We start from the raw sequence: 21,378 nt of genomic DNA, 5'->3' as shown, positions 1-21,378 counted from the left end.
TAAATATTTTGTTTCTCCTCCTGATTCTTTCTTTGTGTGGTCCTCTGACCTTACAGATCTACCCCTTAAAATGAAAAAAGAAATGCAAGACTGCACCTTTTCGGCTAAGCTTTCCTCAGGCTATACTTGGCTCCCTTTTCCAAACCACATCAGAAAAGGACTTTGTGTTTTCCTGCAGCCCTTGTTTGTGCTGACTCCGGGAAGGCAGTCTGGGGCTGCTTGGCGTGGCGAGCCAGGGCCATGGCCCGTCACTCCCGGCCCCCGGTGCAGCAGCAGCAGGACCCTGTTCCCATCTCCAAGGCAGGGTTGGAGCAGAGAGCACCCTGTCGTATTTATGCTGGGAGCGAGTGGTTGTGGATCTGTTTGCCAGGTCTGCTGCCCCCCCTGGTTTCTCCAGGCAGTAGGTCGTGGAGATTAATTCTCATGGAGGTGCCCTGGATGCATCCACGAAGCCAGTGAGTGAGTGGTAATCCCCAAGAACAGAAACAGTTTCTTTAATGTCTGTTTTCACCCAGAATACTTCTCTTGGTATTTTAGGATTAGTCAGCCACATCTGTGTGTTCCTGCACAGATGGGAAGCGCAGTGCACATATTAAGTAGTTTTAGGATGGAAAATAATAGAACTCATAGAAGTAGGAATTAAGTTTCTTTTATAAGGCTGGTATAAAAGCTTCTGTCTCTTCTTGGCTCTGATAAGTGAAGCCACAGAGAATTAAATTCTTTAAAGGCACTAGCTTTTCTGTTGTTTCTTCTGCCCGAAAGTGAGGGTTAATCTGCTGGTGATGCTGCTGATCATCAGTACGTTGGAGAGTGGGAAGCCGGAGGGAAGGAAGGAAGGAAGCTGCGAGCGCTCTCCCGTGCTTCTCCTCCCATCCTTCCACTGTGCCACATTTGCTCGATGCACTTCTTAACGTGCACTGAGACTGCAGAAAATATTAAGAAGATAAAGTATTTTTGAGGGAGGGAGGAGGAATAATATTAAATAAACAAGTTTTAGCATCCTCCAGTGGCCCTTGCTATGTTTTTAAAGATTTATGCCAAATGCAGGCTTTATTGGAATTTGATCAGACAAAGCTTAGTTGTTATGGGAATGTCTTTGTTCATCAGTTTTCTTGCCTGCTTTGAAGACTTCATCACATCTTTCTTTTATTAAGGTGCTTCTGTATTTATGAATAAAGTCCCTGCACCCTTCAATAAAAAGCTTGTCTTTTATGAATAAGCATTCCAAAAGATAAATAGGCACCACCGCAAAGCTAGACGAGTGGAAACCCTTGCAGGGCGAAAAGTCATCGTTCAGAGTGTGTTGTGGTATTGTTTTTAAGGTATTTTTATTATGTACAGACGGTCAAACAATAACAAGTAATAATTACTTCCTATGGAAGCAGTGCCATGTTTTGTTAACACATCATAAAGCATCACGAAAAATGCAGCTGAAGCACTGGGTTTTATTGTCGTCGTTATCCAAGGCTGCTGTGGGTGGGGGTACCTGAGAGGCTGCGGATGGGGGAGATGTACCACGGGGCGTATCAGAGCGCAGGGCTGGAGCAAATGAACAGCACCAGGTTAAAGCCCGGGGGGGACATTGGATTGCAATGAAGAATTTGAAACAAGCAGGAGCAGACCTTTGGTCTTTCCATGTTGAGGAGGGCCTGGTCCGTGCTGAGGGCTCCTGTGGAGCTTGCTCAGTGTCTAGGAAGAACCGTCTGCCCTCCAGACAGTGGTAACCCCCGTTTCTTTAAGGGCCTCTCTCCCCGCTTGGAGGTATGAGGAGGAAGATGCTGTGGAACATATTACCCTATTATGAGTCAGATTTAAATTTAAACCACAGTCGGTTGTTCAAATACTTTCAATTCAGACAGTGTTTTGTCTTGTTTTTCAGTTAGGGAATACGTTTAGAGCAAGCTACTATAGATTTGGGCCAAATATCCGCGGTGCAAATCTGAGGCAATTTACACTGACTGCAGCAGAGCTACTCCAGACTGATCTCCGTATAATCAGGAGCAGAGGGGCCTTGCTCTCTTTTCTTGCCAAAAAATGCTGTCTCTAATGCCACGGAAGAAAATACCAGGAAGCAGGATTTGTGGCTGTGAGCTGGCGCAGGATGTCTGTATTACAGATATCACCTGGGGCATTTGATTTTAATTGACTACTGTCACTGTGACCCACATCTAAAGTAGTATATTTGGATCTCACAACTTATATATTGCTGTTCTGAAACCAGACTCTTGCGATCTGAAAGGTTACAAGGTTATGTTGAATGGCAAACGTACTGTGCTCTTTGAAGTGCCAAACTCGGTATAAAGTGTGGACCTAATAACTGTCTACTCTAGCAACCTCCTCCTCCTTTCCCGGCCCCCTCAGCAACAGCTCAGGACCAGAGGAAGTTAATCTGCAGTACGTTTCAGTTGAATTGCTGCTTTCTCCTTGTTCCAGAATCCTTTTTTTGGTTCAAAATACTGTATCCCCCTACAAAAAAAAGTCAGTACGCTGGAGACCATGTATAGAGTACATTTGGCAAATAATCTGTGAGCGTGGGTGAGGGGAAGTATTTATTGCTGCATCATATTCACTGCGATTTAAGAGCTTATCTCAGATGCAGCCACCTCTTGCCAGGAACAAAGCAGTTATTGAAGACAACTTGAAGAAGTATATAATATCCCCATTAGCTACTGGCACAAGCCAGCTTGACACTGCCGTGCATGGAAATGTAGGGCACTGAGCTGATAGATTTATTGCCGTTTGCGATGCATGTACTTTATGGGGAGCGTAGGAATGCAGGACATGGGTCAGAAACCCACTGCTAGGTTTGGGTTCCTGCTCTTTGGGCTGCAGTCTGCTGTGGTAGCTAAGCCCACGTTACACTGAGACATGAGCAAGTTTTAACCGAGCGCCGCAGCACGGTAGTTATTGGGCTAGGAACATCAGGTTGGTTTGCTGGCCCTGCACTAGGGAGCCTGTTGGAGGGGGGAAGGTAATATTGCTGTTTTGGGGAGGTGTAGGAAACAATGTGAAGCTATGTTGGAGAGAAGCCTACATGAAGGAGAATAGATGACAGAAGAAAATGGAGGAGGACGGGAGTGGTTTGGGTGGAAGCCTGTAGGTGGTGGGAAGAGAAAACCACAAGGAGGATCGTGACTTCTGGAGAACAATGCAGGTAAGAGGAAGGGAAGAAAGAGGAGTGACTTGCAGAAGAAGACAGCATCTTAGTAGAAGCAGTTAGCCCAAATATTCAGATAGCAAAGAAAGTTGCATGCCAAAACGTTGCAGTAAAATGCATGTGAACATGAGATATGGCTGTCAGGGACAGGACCGAGGAAGAGCAAGAGCTTGGGAGACCTGTGCATAAAGGGGAGATAAACATAGGAGTACCCTGCAGGATCTAGGGGATTTGGCTAGAAGACAGGAGAACCCACTCTGTTTTTGTTGACTTTGGCTCCTCTTTGTTGATATTTTAATAAAACATAACGTGCCTCTGGCAAGTTAAAGCTAAATGCTAGATAAGTTTAGAGGATTTTTTTGTTTTGCTTCATTTTATATAAAATCTTTCTTTGGAGCCATCTTAAAATCTCCTAAATGGCAGGAAATTGCACTCAATATTTCAGAATCTTCCAGGAGAAGGACCCCAGACCTTCCGTTCTTGTTTATTGCTTATACAATGCAGTCTTCCTGCCTGCTTAAGCATAAATCAGACTGAACGGCCTCAGGGCTGTATCCCCAACTTACACTGCACATGTATCTTCAGTGGCAGGAGGAAGGCCCTGCTTGGGGAACAAACGGAGAGGAAATCCCTTCTCAGGATCCATTCTCTTCCCAGAGCTCATTCCCTCACCACAGGGCGATGCAATGAGTCAGTCACAGTGATTCCATGACATGCTTGACTTCCCCTCCCTTTTTGACCTGCTTTAGCCACTCATCTCTTTAGCCCCCTCACACTTCACCTTCTTTTACCTTTAAGCGAGTAGCAGCCAACACTGTTAAGAGAATCCTGCAGCTGTAGCCCATCCAGATATAAAAGCGGTTGGGTTATGTGTGCAATATGTTCTTTTTATTTGCAAGTTTGCCTGAAGAACGTGTCTGGCAAGTTCTGAGCAGATGGATCAGAGCGCTATGGTTTTTTTTGAAAACTTTGGCAAGTACTCCATACCTTTGTATTTTGGCAGTAACTCTGCATCTCATATACTAGTCTCTAAAGATTCTGCCCTCGGTTTGAGCCTGATTCGGAGACCTTTGCAAGTAATGGAAAGACTTCCCTTGATAAGCAGGGGGGCTGTAAAGCCCTTTTAACTCCATAGCACTGAAGGCAGAGTCTGAATTAGTCTTTTGCAGAAGTGGTTACAAGAAGAGCTTGAAAATTCACACTGAGAATTTTTTAAAAAATACACAGTCAGTCTCTTGAAATAGTGGTAATAAGAAGAAGCTAAGATTTTGATAGCCAGTAGATTCCCAACTATCTGGCAAAAGGTACTATGTGGAGGCTTTGCACTTTACAACATATGTTTCCACATATAATGAGTAAGAAACTGGAGAGGTTTGCAACAGAATTAAGGGTTTGCTTATCCTTGTGTCCAAGATAGGATCAAAGACTGCGATTTCAACCGGGGAATGAGAAAGGGTTGAGAATTAGCATGGTCATTTTTTAACTTCAAGCTTCAGAAAGGGCTGGATGAAGTCCCTGAGAGCTGCTTTATCTGAGGAGACCTTTGAAATCTGGAACCAGGCAGCAAGTGAATCTTTCAGTGGGGTGAATAGTACATAAGAATTGGGAAACCACGAGCTGCTGCATATGCAGACCTTGGGAATCTGGTTATTCCACTGCAGAGGGTTAGGCTGGAGTCCCTTGCAGGTATCTTCTAGTTCAGAAGAGGTTATCCTAAACAGCAGTTTTTAGCCATGATGTTGTGCATAGCTGAACTTATCTGTGCTCTGATGTTAACCAGCATTAGCACATCATTTACCACTGGATCTCATTGTTTGGGCTTATTTACTTTGAGCTTACAAGTACATGTCAGGTTATTTCCATTATTTTAAAAGGCCCTTGAAGTTCCAATGGAAACCATGGATAATGACTGATAAGTAAGAGAAAGATTAGTGAGCCTGCCAAGATGTTGTAATACACAAGAACATTGCGGGAGTCTGAAATGACAGAGAAGAGAAGGGAAGGAAGGAAGTTCTCAGGGAGCCAACAGCATCTGGAGGGAGGAGATCAGACAGTCCAGAATGAATGGAAAAGAAAAACAGATTAATAGCAGGTTTTTACAAGATAATGCCATATTTACAGCTATTCAGTGATTGCAGAACCCACGCTGGCTGACAGCAGTGACCATCCCAAGTTCCAGGGCAATGCAGCAGGCAGAATAGATATTTTTAAGTGGCCATATGATCTTATTATTATATTTTGAAAGTTCATCAACTTGTTTTAAGAAACTGTAAGTTGCCAAAAATATTTCCTAACAGTTGGTGACCGTAATTCTCAAACCCAGCTATAAAATGCTCTTGTTGTTGCTAAAGCTTGGCCTTTGATGTGTGCCTAGGGTTTTCTTGGCTGCAGCAGATGTATGTCATTGATGCATCAGCCTGTGTATCATCACTGCTAAACCACATTCAGTTTTTTGTTTGTTTGTTTGCTTGCTGGGGAGGTGATGAATTTATTAGCCAGAACTATTCCACTGTAAATTGGACTTAATTGTAATTTTGCTATTCTTCTGCATCTGATTGTGGTAACTATAGAAGACTAGAAGTAGTTATTGGCTAGACCATCAAATCTGAAATAAACTAAGCAAGTTGCTGTTCTAGAGCTCTAGTTATTTGAAAGAACCAGTGCGTCTTTCTGTCAAATTTTTTCCTTTTATGTGTGTAATGAGTCATGAAGACGGGCTGTTCTGGCGTCTGCTCTCAGTGGTTATTGTCTAGAATACATGCACTAATGTGTTCATTCAGTTATCCCCTGCTTTAGCTGCCTTATATGAGAAGGGAAGTAGGCAAAGGAAAATTTGAGCAAAATAATTACATTTCTATTAACAGAGTCTTGGGTTTTGGAGGTTTTTTGGTTTTGTTTTTGAACCAGTATAATTACACTGACGCCAAATGCTGCTGCTCTGCTTATATCAGCCTCTGATATGCCCCATTTTTTAAAGAAGCAGTGTTTCTGCTAATTTTGCAAACATTATGCTTTGTTTGTTATCACGAATTATATAGTGTTCTCAGTGTACTTTATAAAGTACAGGCTAAGACAATCCTTGTCCTTATTTTTATACTCAGAACTGTGTGATAGTTATTTGAGAGTATAAACGTGTGTGCATATAAAGTTTCATTCTCCAGTATTTTAATGAAGATTTCAGCTACTTGATACTTAAATTTTAAAAAAATATATCAGTTAATGCTCTCCAATTGATCTGAAAAATAAACATAGCAGGTAGCAGAAATAATTTGGAGATCAGTATTGTCTGGAAACTCGCTTGTCATTCTTCCGAAACCAGTTTGTGACAACACTAAAACTTTTCACTACTGAATGCCCTGGTCAAGGTGATTTGGGATACGCTTCCAAGATAGCATCGTGGTCCGGCCTCCTCTAATGGACGAGAAGGAGCGCAGACAAAGCCCTGCCAGCAGAGCAGAGGGCCTTCCCCTGAAGACTGAGCAGAACGCCTTCGCAGAACCAATGAAGAGTAGATGTCAACGGGATTTATAAAATACCAGAAATCTGGCAGGCCTGATGAGGGTGGCATGTGAGTGCTGTCATCACCAAGAGCCCCGACTGGGCTTCCTAAACATGTGTAGCTGTACAAGCAAGAGCGATGCTTTGTTTGCCTCTGGCTGCATCATGAGACCTTTCCTGCAATTAACTGCGTTATTCATATATTCACGTGTTTGTTTCACCTTGATCTGCTGGCAGTAGCTACATGTATGTGATATCTAGAGAGCCTTCATGGGTATTTGTAAGATTATTTTTTCCCCAGGTGTTTTTAAGAAGGGTCAGAATAGAAGAAAAATTGATGAGGGGAAGGTTAGCAGTGCCCGTAGAAAAAGATAGCTAGAAGGCAGGGCTTAAGTGTACAAGATCCTTTGTCAAGAAGAGATTAACAAGCGTTTTGGCTATTTGATTTCCTGTGAAAGGGAGGAATCCTGTACAAAAAGAGGGTAGACAAAACCAAATTGTTCTTAGAATTTAGAGCATTGCTACTGAATGAAAATTACTCTGCATACTGGGCTAGAATTCTACTGGATAACCTTTTGGTAAGACTTCTACCTGTTCAGCTCATCCCCACATAATGTGATCATATGCATATGTTCCCGGCATAATCCTTTATTAGAAAGGGCAGCATTGCATTATCACCCTATTGAAAGCGAGACCAGATACACCTGGATATACCTGGAAGAACATCCCCGTGTTCAGAAGCTGCAGAGATTTTGCACAACCTGAATTTTGAGTTTGTTGATTTTGAACTTTCACTCACGCGTGTGTGAAGGTGTGCATGCTCACACCTGCACATACGCACTTGCTGTGCATCATCAGCTACTTGTGCATGTAGGTGTTTAAATGTGTTGCTCATAAGCAAGGGAGGTGAGGCTGTATGTGTGGAAAACTCTGTTTCCTACTCGTGCAAGTGATTGAATCTGTCATCTCTACGTGCAGGTGGTGATGCACAGTACTCCCCCCACCCCGAAAGCCCTAGCCATCCACGTCATGACCCATAGACCTACCAAACTCTTTCTGCCTCTTTCAGAGGCAGTGTTTGGACAAGGTGCCAGAAGGAAATGAGAAAGGATTAAAGGGGAAGTTTAACTCAGTCTTCCTTCTCTCCTGTGGGTTGGTTTTTTTTTTTCCTTGTCTTCTGTTAATATTTTTAGTGCACTGAAAAGTCTTTTGCACAAAGGCCTACTTTTTAGGCCTTCATTTAGCTCCTGCAGATACAAGTTGTGCAGCAATATTTCTGATAACAGTGTTTGATGTGGTTGCGATGGGCTAAGCATAAAGGTATCGCAGTTTTTATAGGCAAGGGAAAGCAATGTTTATAAGTAAAGGTAATCTCTCTTCTAAGACCAATCAGTATAGTTGGAAGAAGTAGACAAGTGTTCAAGCACAAAAGCTGCAAGGCACAGAAAAGGCTTTTCTTCTTTTTTGCAACTAAACTAGTTGATCTGGTAGGAGGAAAGTATTGGAAATACTGAAAGAGATTTTTTTCAATGGGACTATAGGCCTGAGGGTGTATTGGAAGAAGAAGGTGTGTCGCTGATGAGGAAGGTAAGACCAGAACTGTAGTGCAAAGTGCAAAGTACAAAGAGGCAAACCAAAGGGGGAAAATGGCAGAGAAAACCTAAAATGCTTCTTTCATGTAATAATTTCTGGAAGACCCATTTGAAGAACGTATTGTAGCTGTAAGAATTTCTGATAGGTTCCTACAAAGAGGCGACTTTGTTTACCACCACGTAGAGTGCAATTGCTTCAGTGTGGATGGAAACACAGAATGCAGTGTAGAAAAGAAGTGGAGAGACCTTCATCAGGTTATTTTGTGGGTGGGAATGGACTCCGAGGTTTCAGCCTAGGATTTTATCATCCATTAGCTTTCCACACTTGCAACGATGTAACAGAAAAAGAAGGAAAAAATGGAAATGGTGAGGCTAGAAGGTCATTCTTGCTTACAAGCAATCAGGTTGTTAAGATCCCACATCACCCTAACACTATAACACTTAGTCAATCCAGGAGAAGGAGATTGAAGCAGACGTGCTAATTTCGTTAAGTAAGTATGGCACTCATCACACTCAACAGCCTTTTGCTTAAGAACCCATGATGTCAATTGTGGAAATTATGCCATGCTTAGTTTGTGACTTTTTAGCTCATTCTCCGTAATTTTCTTCCTGAACACGCAGCATAAAGAACATGAAGAGAAGCCTTACTTTCAGATATCAGAGGTACCATAGCATGGATAGTATCTAGCTCTTTTAATCCACAGTGTTCATCTTGTCCCACAGTGTCCTGCAGTTTTGAAACCTGCAAACACTTTTCTTGTCATTCAGTTCATCGGTGAGGATGGATGCTCTTTGTACCACTGGATACTTGCAGTGGTGATTTCTTGTATTTTTACAAATGCCTTTTGTGCCAGGTACACACTGCCAGCCCTCGACTTTGTCTTTTGGTAGCAATGGGACTGGGATAAAGACATTTTATTTTGGATACCAAGGCACAGCTGAGTCTTCAGAACGTATCTAAGACCAATTATAGTTAACATCAGGAGATTGCTTTTGGCACATTACTTACTTTTAGATCCTTACATCACTGCCAAAACTGAGGTATGCAGTTTCTGGATTCTTTGGAAAGATATGACTGTGCAGAAAGGAAGAAAAATGAGCCAAGTTCTTGTGTCCCATTTGCCTCACACACACACCCCCCACCCCAACACATCTTTGCAGAATGACAGCTGCATTACATCCTCAGAAACACTTGAGTTGACCTGATAAAGACCAAATGGAAGGCAAAGTTATATTTGTACTTCTCTGGGACTTTCCCAGCATTGATTACTGATTCTCTCATCCCTCTGGCACTTCTGAGCAGTGGTAGTCCCCTTGCTGCTGCCAGACTCTCTGTAAACAGTTGTTCAAACACTTTGTTTGAAGGTTGCCTCATAAAAAGGAGTCCCAGTGTTCAATGTTTGAGTGCCCTCAGTTTCTACTGGAGAACTTGGCATCGCCTACTAGGGGCACTTAGTGATTTTCTGGACTTGGACCAACATCTTATGTCTTTTTGCTAAATGTGTTGATCAGGAAGAAGGCAAAGAGCTTGTCATGCTGCTGTTCTCATAAGACAAATGTTATTGTAGGAGCTGCACTGTTCGCCTTTGAGAGGTGCAGCACTCCCTTGAAATAAACAGGGAGACTCTACATGTTAGACAGAATCTGGCCTTTTCAAGCCTGCTTTTCTGTTTAATTATGAAAAGCCTAATTTTATCATGATGACATAATTTCACACCTCTTTTGAAATATTTTTCTTTACATGTATTATGCAGTTTCACCATTGTTTTATTCCAGCAGTGTTTGCTAGATGTCAGGTTGGTCTGGGCTGAGAAACTAGGAGGAAACAATGAGACATTGTCAGTTACTCATTTGGAGATGGACTTGGATGGTTAAAGAGAGGAAGAACCCAAAACAATATATGAAGTCGCACAGCTGGCATGCCAAAAGTTAAAAAGTGATGTTATCGTGTGGTATCTTGATTGGAGTTGACTCAATGTTGCATGGCATCCCAGCTTCCTGCATCACAAAACTATCAACATGGTAATAACCAGGAAAGCAGAAACCCTGTTAGGAGCCAAAAGTCCGGTTCTTTTCATCCTAGAGTTCGGGTAAATATTAGCAGGCTATGCTTGTATGTGGGAAGGCGCTTGATGAATTGTTTAGATAGGAGGAAGACTGTGGGCGCTTGAAATTCTAGGCATGCAGTGTGGTGTCTTGAAAGGGAGGGGCTGGGTTTCTTACGTACAGGTATTTTTTTATTGCATGCTCCGTAGCAAGCTTTGCTGAAACTTCTGACGCAAATACAAACACAGCTGGCATCAAAGTTTGGATGGAAGCAGCATCGCCTGTTGCACAAATCCACGTGTGGCCATGATTCAGAGCAGGCTGTCTCTGCATGCCCCCAGGTTACCTGTATGGACAGTAACTTTTTTTCCTGTTTAATGTCTGACTAGTATGTGAAGTCAGAGAGAAGTCTGGAAGCAAGAATGAGGCAATACCATACAGATTAGTTACAAGTGAACAATATAATATCTTCAGTGTACAGACTACATTGTACAGGCTTTACTTTAGCATCTGATATTATGCTCTAACCAGTGTAAGTATTACTGAAGAAGGTAAAATAGCTTCTTTTGATGTTCCAGTTATTATGATCTCTTGACCACCTGTGTTGCAGGACAAGTTTTCAGGGCAGTCTTTCTGCCTGATTTCTCATAGGAAGGAATATGTGATGGCATGTTTTGCTTGGGAGCGTAAGCTGATTTCATTAGGGTGTTTTTATATCACCTTCCTCTCCCCATGCACCCTAAGAAAATTCTTTCTGAAAATATGCCTGAATGTACATCTGCTGCATAGTAGTTTGAGCTGTAATAGTTTCTTCTGCTATTTTATAATGTTGGTGGTCTGTTTTAATAAAAAACAGGTAAATGTTAACCTGTAGGCAATCGTATGTGTTGTTTCTTGCAGGTTCTAAAATCTAAAGAATTATCATCACCAGGACAGCGCTACATTGACAGCAAAGTAGTTAAAACAAGAGCTGAAGGAGAATGGTTGTCTTTTGATGTCACTGAGGCTGTACACGAGTGGCTCCATCACAGAGGTGACAACAAGTGCTCTTTGCCTTCACTCCTGCCCCAGCTGCTCCTCCATTAACTCAGCAGTATTTCAGAGTCATTCCATGTGTAAAAACAAACTTCACTTACTTTTATGTTTTGCAGACAGGAACCTTGGATTTAAGATAAGCTTACATTGTCCGTGCTGCACCTTCGTGCCTTCCAATAATTATATCATCCCAAATAAAAGTGAGGAGCTTGAAGCAAGATTTGCAGGTAACAAAAGAAAAAAACCTTTTTTAAAATGTTGTAGTACTTACTAATTGAGGAGGGAAACAAAGAGCCATTACTGCCTCTCTAAATGGCATTCAGCTGAATGAAAACTTGCTCATTTGAGAATCTTGATGTCCTTCGGTGTCTGTGTTACACTTTGCAGCATGCACACCGGATATGGATAGTTTTGGATGTAGGGAAGACTGCACAGTAAACCACCCACTGTTGGATAGTCATGAGAAAACTTGCTGAATATTTTCAAAATAAACCCTTTGACTGCTGTCCATCCTAGCACTGTAACGGTTCAGGCTTAGTAGAGAAGGCTACTGCTGGAAAGTAGAATTAGGATGGTGTTTGGCGCGCATGTAAGCTTCTTGCAGTAGATATGCGTGTGAGCATGGTGCGCCTTATGAGTGTTAAACAATACTTGGGGCAAATTTCCAAAGTATAGGTAAGGCAGCAGTTGGCTGCTTTGCTTGCAGAAGCACCTTCCTTTGTCCTCACTGAGTATAGAAGGTCCCCATCTTTGTAAGTACCTGCACATGTACTTCCATCTCTTCAGGTACACTAAATATTTCCAGCTACTCTTTTTTTTTTTTTTTTATCTCTTTTTCTGGTCATATCAGTAATATTTTAAATTACTTGGAGAAATGGCATCGGTCGCTTTGGGAAGAGCTGAACAGTAGGTCCCAGACTTGTATAAATGTCCTACAGTGTTTTACTGCAAGTGCGTTATGGGTTGAAGAAACAGCAATGGTGTGCCTGTCTATGTGCTCCTACTTCCAGCAGTGGAAGTCTGATTCTCAGGTGAAGTCAACAGAACTACATTAGTTAACATTGATTATTTCTATATATCTACATTGGCACATAGAGTTCATTGTAACGTATTTGTATATTAAGTTACAGAAAGTGTTTTTTATGCTGACAGTTAGCTTGTTAAAAACTTAAAGATTGGATTGAGTGGGCATTAAAAAATAAACAACAGTGTGTAGTTAGGGTTATGGATATATGTGCTTCTTATGGACAGCAGACAAGGTGATAGAGAGTAAATATATCGAGGTCACGTAAGCTCCCTTGTGTTTTTAAGCCATTAAAGTTTCAGTTTCAAAAGGGGAAATGCTATTTAATTGACCGTGCTATAGTTATCATCCACCAATATATATATATAAAACTATGACTATATTAGAACCAACCCAAAATTTGTTTATACAGTTCTCATTTATTAAAGTATATCATGATTTGATTAATTTGTTTTCCAAGGATTTGGCTATATTCCTTGTCAAGTATTAAGTTTTTCTAACCATTGTTTCACTGCGTTGGAATTTTTTCTCTAAGTAAATACATGTACTGTACATGTGATTAAAGCCATTGTGTGTATTTAAAAAATTGTTAGTATGATATTTGGTCACTGTAATTGCAAATGTTACAAAAAGAAAAGTGTATCTTTCTCTCTTTAGATAGTATTATCTGGTTCAGGAGGTTAATTTTCAAAAGAGTCTTAGCAACAGGTATAACATGAGCTGTTTGGACTCTTCAGAAAGGTTAATACTTTGAGTCTTTTGCCTGTGCTATTCCCATGGTAAGAAGCTAGTAAGGCAGTTAGTGTTTCAAGAGAAAATACAAAATGTGAGGCCATTGGTTGCCACTTCAAGAAGAAGTATTTTGATCAATGTCCTTGCCATGCCCATACAAAAGAAGGGGCTAGAATAACTGATGTTCTGGGAAAAATCAGCAGATTTAAATAAACTGGCAATGGGAGACAGAGAATTTACAAGCATTAGAAAGAGGTAAACGTGATGGAGAAAACTGATGGGATGGGAATAATCAGTGGGAAATGCAGGTGAAGTATCCAGAGCGGCTTTAGTGGTGCTACAAGGTTTTAAAAGGTACACAGCTGTTAAAAGATGGGAATACTGCCCTAAGTGAAGTGACAAAAGCATCACTGCTTGGGGCACTTGAAACGAAGCAATGCAGATGCAGTGACTGAAGTAATCTTTTCTGTTACTCATTTCAACAGTTCTGGTAAATGTGCTGAAATGCCATTAAATGGCTGTGAACGTGGGAGGGCTGATATAATAGATAACATGAGAACTGTGAATATCTTAGGGATCTTGGGTTGAAATCTTCCCCCACTTCCCCAGTAAACATGCCCAGCTGACACCATCATTGCCCAGTTTCTGAGAGAATTTTTTTAAAGAGATGGTTTATTTAATTTGTGAAGAAAAAGCAACACAATGTTTATCACCAAAATGTATTTTTTGAAGGTATTGATGACTACACATATTCCAGTGGTGATGTGAAAGCTTTAAAGTCCAATAGGAAAAAATACAGTGGGAAGACCCCACATCTTCTGCTAATGTTATTACCCTCCTACAGACTTGAGTCGCAACAGCCCAGTCGGCGGAAGAAGCGTGCTCTAGATGCTGCCTATTGTTTTAGGTAACTATGCATCCATGTTCAGTGTACTTACATAATAGTACCAGCCTGTGAGGTGTAATGCAGTTGCTTATCATGTTTCTTTACGGTTGGCATTTATACAGAGCGTGGGCCCTCATTCACAGACCCACAGGGTCTGTGTGCAGCACATACCTGCCCAGTGGTCTCCAATCCCACAGAGACAGTGGCAGATGAGGAAGGTTGTGGCCTCGGAATGCAGAAGCTGGGTTCCATCTGGGATGATTCCCAGACCTATCAGCCCCGTAATTACAGCCAAATTATCACATCCACTGTGCTCACCTACTCAGAGAGGCCACTCAGTAGGACCTGGAGAAAAATACTTCCTAGTCCTCCAGGGAAACCATTAGCTTTGTCTGTATAAGCAAGTCCTGCCATGTCTGTCATGATTTCACTTACAGTATAAGCTACTGTTGATGTAATTTGGTTGTGAATTTTTGGGACTCGGATTTGCCTGCCTGTAAAGCATCATTCAGGGAGCAAGAAACTGGATTATTTTTTATTCCCTGTGTTGTCTCTGTTATGACCGATGTGTTTGTCTGTATTTTATTTCCCAGGAATGTGCAGGATAATTGCTGTCTGCGTCCACTTTATATTGACTTCAAGAGGGATCTTGGCTGGAAATGGATTCATGAACCTAAAGGATATCATGCTAATTTCTGTGCAGGAGCCTGCCCATATTTGTGGAGCTCAGATACTCAGCACAGCAGAGTAAGTACTGATTTTGCTAATTTTCAGCTTCTGTTTTATAACTGCAGGGTGAAATATGTTTCTAGGACTGACACCAGCACCAATGCCCAAAGCTTGTATTTATTACGTCAATAAGTAGCGATGATGAAGTGTGGCCCTATAGAGGGACTCGCACATGGCCTCAGGCTACTGTTGAAGCAGTAGGAATGTATTGGCCCAGATATTTTTTTTAATGTGTTCATCGATATGACATATGGATGGATTGAATGCTTTTTGTGAGTATGAGCTCAGTGTAGCTTTGGGAAGCTGCCTGGGAAGGGACCTTTCCTTATAGAGCATGAGTGAAAGATGGCACAATGAATTTCATCAGCAAAGGCACTGAGGGAGGCACTATCAGAGTGACAAAAGGGCTGAGTCATGCCACCTGATTATCACCTACTTTTATGACCTGCCATTTTTCATTGTTACTGATATGCTACCATGATGAATTTCATTAAAATGTACTGATAGATGTGCTTCTTTTACTTCATACTTTTACTGTATTCATTCTTGTACTTTGCAAATTTATATGCAAAGGAGGAACCTTGTGTCTGGGATGTCAAAGAACTGAGAATCGTCTGAGATGGGACTTTTTATTTTAGGGATTAGACGTGGTATTTTAGCCAACTGCCTTAGGATGACTAGTATTCTGCTGTGAAATGCTTATTTCTCTCAGCTGTCAATAAGGATGTCTAGACAGTAAATGCAAGAGGCAGGCCTTTGCATCGCAGTTGTCATAAAGTAAGAATTTCACCCTCAGGTCCATACTAAGAATGCTGTCTCTCCTTTTTCAAGCCTTCTTTAAAATACCAGCTCAATGTCAGCCAGCAGGGAGAACTCTTGATGTCCAAGGGGCAGCTTGCTTTCCCTTAGGTCTGTAAAGCTATGATAGCATGTTCTCCCTGAACTTACAGACCCAGGTATAGATATCCTTTGCAGCTGTCACTGGCTGTGGCATTGTACTATTAGCAATGTCAGCAGGCAGAGGTATAAATAAGGTAAGTACGTTTCCATGCTGGTGTGGAGTAGTAGTGTACACGTTTTGGAGCAGCACTTGTTTTTAAAGGAAAGAGGAAGAATAACTGTCATGGTCACAAATATGTGGTTTGGATAGTTGCCCAAGGAGTCAGAAGTTGCTTAATAAAGTAGTTAGTGTTGCTGTCCTGAACAGATCTTCTGTCTCTCTGAGCTGCAAATGTTGTGTTGAAGTTCTAGGAAAAGGTCACTTGGTGTTTGGCTAACACATTAATGGCATCCTCAGAAATACCTATGCATCATCAGCGGGTAACCCTACATACTTCCCTTGCAGAGAACCGTGCCTATGAATCCAATGTGACATAAAGCACCAGCGCTGCTAACTTCACCGCAGCTGATTCTCAACAGGAGTAACTGCAGCTTGAGTGCTTGTGCTTGCAGGGTGGCATTAATGGACTTAGTAAAATGTAGACAGAGAGGAAAAGCAGAGGAGCACTTATGCTCTGAAAGGCTCTCTTCTCCCTTTGGTGCACTTGTAAAGTCAAAATCCTGTAACAGCAAATGGAAATCTGAAGAAACAGATAAAAACCTTTCAGTTTCTTCTTTCCATATCAATACAGTGCACGTGTTGATTCAAAGGGCTACAATTTCAAGGCAGGTTCCGGCATGTACCTGTTTTGGGGTTTAAGACTGCAGGGATAAAACCTTAGGAAACGCAGGCAGATTGTAACACCAGATTGAACTGGAGAAGCATAAAAAATATTAAAATCCAGGAATCTTCATACTGCTTTCAGTGGGCTTTCTCTCAGGCACTGTGGGAGGAAGCGATGCAGAAAGGAATTTGCTCTGCAGTGGCAGGAAGGCAGAGGTAGCTGTCTTAATCTCTCTTTTTTCCTTTCTCCTTCTAGGTACTCAGCTTGTATAACACCATAAATCCAGAAGCTTCTGCCTCTCCGTGCTGCGTGTCCCAGGATTTGGAACCCCTCACCATCCTCTACTACATTGGCAAAACACCCAAAATTGAACAGCTCTCCAACATGATCGTAAAGTCTTGCAAGTGCAGCTAAAGGATACCCCTGAAACAGCATGACATGTGTGTATTAAAAAAAACAACAAGGAAAAAAAGAAAGAGCGAGAAGGAAAGAAAGAAAAATGAAAACCCAGGTTCATCAGTGTTAAAAGAAAAAAAAAAAAAGGAAGAAAAAAAGCGGTACTAGTCTGAACTGTTTGAAAGTTTGTTTTTTTTTTTTAAACTGGCATCTGAAGCAAAACATTGAAGGCCTTTATCCTACATTTCACCTACACATAGTGTGAGATAGACAAGAAGCAAAGTTAAAGAAAAAAAAACCTTTTAAAAAATAAACACTGGAAGAAATTTGTTAGTGTTACTATGTGAAAGGAAAAAAACAGGAAAATCCCATGAAGTGGAGTTGCTGTATCTGTCCCGTGCCTTACTTGATCTCTGTATTGTTACGCAATAGGCATCCTACCCATTCCTCTTAGTTGTAGAGTTAACAGTGCATTATTTATTTGTGTGTAAAAACTATCAAATGAACATTTCCGTATCGCCATTGGAAAAAAGAAAACCAGCCAATGTGGACAAAGTGGAGACCAAATAAGCTGCCAGAAATACATATAAAGGCTAAAGGAACACGAGCTCAAAAGAATCAGAAAAGTAATGGTTAGTTTAGTTCGATGAAAATAGAAATTGGTTATTGCATTATTGAGAAACTCTGCCTTTAAAATACCTTATTTTTCATGCCAGCTGCCTAGAGAGTCTTCTTGTAAGGTCTCAAACCCTTGTTTTAAATACTGAGTAATTTACTAATAAAGGACACTCTGTTTCAGTCTCAAAGACAAGTCTATAAGATTTTTTTTTTTTTTACTGTAAATGATTTAAAATGTCAGTTTAGTAAACCAGTGAAATATTTAACATGTACTGGTCTAATCTTCAGACCTTAATATGTTGCTGTATAGCTATGCTATGGGATTTTTTTGTTCTTTTGGTATATGTAACCATACCTAGAGTATTACAATAGGTGGGTAGTAAAAGCCAGCTTAATTGGAAACATATCTGTAGATCTCTATTTGTAAACTATTAAAAAATTAAGTACTTTGTGTGTAATGTGTAAATTTTCACCATATTTTTGTACTCTGTAATACTGTCAGCTCTCACGAGTTTGAATTTGAATTTGGGGCTCTTTTTGATCACTCAGAATCATGTGTTTCCCTCTAGCTGGCCAGTATGAGTAGAGTCCCTGTATTTTGACTTGCACTACAAATACATGTTTTATAATAATTGCTATACATGTGCTTTGTATATTGTTCATCATTATGACATAAGCTACCTGACTCCATTTGTTTTTCTGTTTTATAAAAAGGATGGATTAAAGCGATCTCTCCCCCTCTCCTCTCCCCCCTCCTCGGTTGTCCCCGTTTGTAACACTTGAATCACGATGCGGTTCGGATTCCTAGGCCTTTTTATTTCCTTTCGGCTATAGACATTCAAACAGATGGGCAGGGAGCGAGGTGTTGCAAGAAGAGATGTCCCAGCCTGGATGAGGCGAGGCAAACCTTTGCAGAGAATGACATTCACCACTGTGCAGAAGGCTGGTAGGAAGCGTCTGCCGCGGCGATGCCCCGAATGGGGTGCAAGCGGGATCGGTTTGCGGTCAGAGGCTGTGTGTTGGCCTCACACGCAGCAGGGACTTGCCCCTGCATTTAGTCCCTGGGACTGATCCTGCTCCTACTGCAGGTAACAGAGGTTTGCCTTTAACTTCTGCAGTGGCACGGCAGGCCCCTTTAGGCTATTGGCGTGTGTGTGAGGATTAGCAGGATCAGACCCTTGATTTTTGTGAGTTTGCCAGTTTTTTTTCAATTGAGTTCACATTAAAGCTTCTTTTAAAAAAAGAAAAGGAAAAAGGAACATGGGGTTCCTAGGATTTTGTTGTCGTTACACGTTTAAATATTGTAGAGGGAGTAAAAAAAAAAAAATCCACATCATACTCTTCATTTGAAAAAAGCCCCAACTAAATAGCAAAAAAATCATGAAGGCGACGCATTCGGTTCATTTCACATGATGAATGGTTTTGCACGGCAAAGCTGGAAAACTGCGTTAGAAACGTATTACTTGGATGAGAAGGACATTTTCTGTCATTGACCCGAGCGGTGTCGGGAGGACGCTCCTGAGCTTGATGTTGTCAGCTCCAGTTTTAAGAAGTGCAATTTCTTTGGCTTCAGCAGAACACTGATGCAAAACTGAAGTACCGCAGCGGCTTGCACACGCAGCTCCTCGGGACTTCGGTAGAGCCTGTGCTTATTGCCTAGATGGAAACGTAGCCCCACAGATGATCTAATCCCACCCGTTGACTCAGCGCAGAGGAGGAGGTATGTTAGACTTCTGATTTATTTAGTGAGTTGAGATGAACAAATGAAAAATCTGTCCTGCTAACACTTGCTTGAGCCAGACTTACTCCAGTGAGAAGATGCACTGAACTCAGTGAAACTCCTCAGGGTAGTAAATACTCTGGATTTTGTTGTATACGGCAGCAAAATTAGTTTTATCAGGTTCAGTATGAGAACTGTATTTTTGTTGGACAGGAAAGGAGACAAGGATGAACACATTTTAAGAAACTTAAAAACATTTTTTTTCAATTCTCTACTATGGGAACGCAGCTCAAAACCGGTTTTGAAGCTTTGAAAAAGTGGAATAGGAGATAGCATAGTTGTCCAACTATACTCACTATGCGCTGGACGCAGCTGAAAATTTCGGTTTGGGTTTGGAGTTTTTCTCTAAATTGAAGTAAAAAACCTTATTTCTGTAAGTCATTACCCCAAGATCAAATACTTTTTTTTTACTTTTTTTTTTCCTCAAAATGCACTGATAATATTTGAAATACTCTATTATAAAGGTCCTACAATTTTTTTTTGTTTTGTTTATTAGGCATGTATTTCCCTTCAATTACCACAGATGTTAGGCCTGATCCTACAATGTGCAGAACTCACGTGAAATTCCCCTCTACAGAGTGGGGTAATGTGAGTCCTAAGCACCACTTGGGTCTGATGTAGATCCCCTTCGAATGATGTTTAGATGGGTCTGCAACAGCTCAAGGACTTTGTGCCACAGGCCTTGTCACGACGAGGTAATTGCCACTGTCTGAGCAAAGTCCCTGAGAACTGGTGGGAAACGTTCAGCACCTGGAAAGATCAGACCCAAGGGGTTGACTGGGGCTGAGGGGGAATCTTAGCACTTAGCTGGGTGGGGTAGGACAGCATTTTTTATGTGTTTAGCATCAATACAATTGTATGGTTGGCACGGTTTAAAGGAGAAAAAAAAAGGAACTTAAAGGACAGCTGTGTTGTACTTTGGTGATCGATTACTCTGTATTTTAACACATTGTATGTCTGTTTTTGTGGTGCTCTAGTGGTAAATAAATTATTTCAATTACATGCTGGTGTTGCTTTCATGTGGCAGCGTTCTACTGGTGTAGGCGATTCCTCAGCTCTGGCTCAGCTTAATCCCTGCAAAGCCTGATTAGGTGTGTGATTTTAGCGTGTGTGACCTTGACATGGGTCAGCACAGGCCGAGGTGAAGAACAACCATCCAGGGTGAGCTTGAACTGTGACTGCTCTGAGGATTGCTTTCCCCATAGCCACTGCAGTATATGTCTTGGTCTGTAGGCAAGAAGTGGCTTCTGGTTGACTGCTCTGAGCAGCAGCGCTCTCCCATGTGTGTGCAGGACAGGTACTGCCCTGGGCAGGAGCGGTGTTGCCCCACGGCCCCACTGTGCCTGATCTTTCACCAGAACCATGCCCTGGCAGTCCTGTTACTGCAGGCACCACTTTTGGGGGCTTTCCTCTCTGGTAGAGGATCTCAAAGTAGGTTTTTCCTCATTTCTGTAGTGCTGTGGGAGGTGAGGTGATCTGTGTCATGATGCCCATACACTAAATGGTCCCATGCCATTGCGTCCTTCAGGAGAGCTCAGTGAAACTATTGGGTTTGTATGTTGCACAGTATAGTCTACAGTGGGATGAGATGGGGTATTGGAGGAGAGGCAACAGACACAAGTTGGAACATGGCAAATTCTGGCTTCATGACAGGAAAATATTTTTACAGTGGAGGTGGCCAAGCTGTGGAACAGGTTGCCCAGAGAGGGCATGACATCTCCATGATTGGAGGTGCTCCAAACCAGCTGGGCCAGGCTCCAGGCAGCCTGCTCCCACTGTGCCTGCTCTGAGCAGGAGGTTGGGCAGGAGACCCCGCAGAGCCCTACCCACCCCCATGAATCTACGAACAGTGGTGGTCCAACCCAACCACTATTTCTGTGACTAGCTAAAAGAGCACAAGAAATGCTGGTGCTCAACTGCCTCAGCTATTTCAATTTGGCAGCAGCAGCCACGTAGCCACGTGGAAGTGGTTTTTTTTGACAGAAAATAGGATTCCCTAGTTTGTTGTGAGTCTCTCTCCATGCACTCTGCAATATGCAATTGCATTATCTAAGCAAATAAGAATTAAGGAGCCTGGTATTGCAGCTTTTCTTTATCAGACTTTCTGCAGCTCTAGTCACTTAAATAAATAAAACTGATGGGAGGAAGGGCTGCAGGATTGAATCATTACTTTTAAAGTTGATAAAATCATATATGAAAATGCTTCCAGACCAGGGACTGA

General features: G+C 41.8%; 1 protein-coding gene across 1 annotated transcript in view; it reads left to right on the top strand.

The window, feature by feature from the left end:
- The window catches only part of TGFB2 (transforming growth factor beta 2), a gene marked incomplete at its 5' end in the record, with an annotated part of 67,477 nt that extends 49,793 nt beyond the window's left edge, over positions 1-17,684 (top strand). Inside the window, 5 exons of the mRNA XM_082307907.1 lie at positions 11,194-11,326; positions 11,445-11,555; positions 13,817-13,991; positions 14,564-14,717; positions 16,619-17,684. Coding sequence (XP_082164033.1) covers positions 11,194-11,326; positions 11,445-11,555; positions 13,817-13,991; positions 14,564-14,717; positions 16,619-16,777 — 732 coding nt within the window. The 3' untranslated portion in view covers positions 16,778-17,684. The remainder of the gene's footprint in view (positions 1-11,193; positions 11,327-11,444; positions 11,556-13,816; positions 13,992-14,563; positions 14,718-16,618) is intronic.
- Positions 17,685-21,378: the final 3,694 nt, after the last annotated feature.

Source organism: Platalea leucorodia (assembly GCF_965183815.1).
Source record: "Platalea leucorodia genome assembly, chromosome: 3".
In the NCBI taxonomy this organism is placed as follows: domain Eukaryota; kingdom Metazoa; phylum Chordata; class Aves; order Pelecaniformes; family Threskiornithidae; genus Platalea; species Platalea leucorodia.
This window is presented reverse-complemented; position numbering and strand designations above follow the sequence as displayed.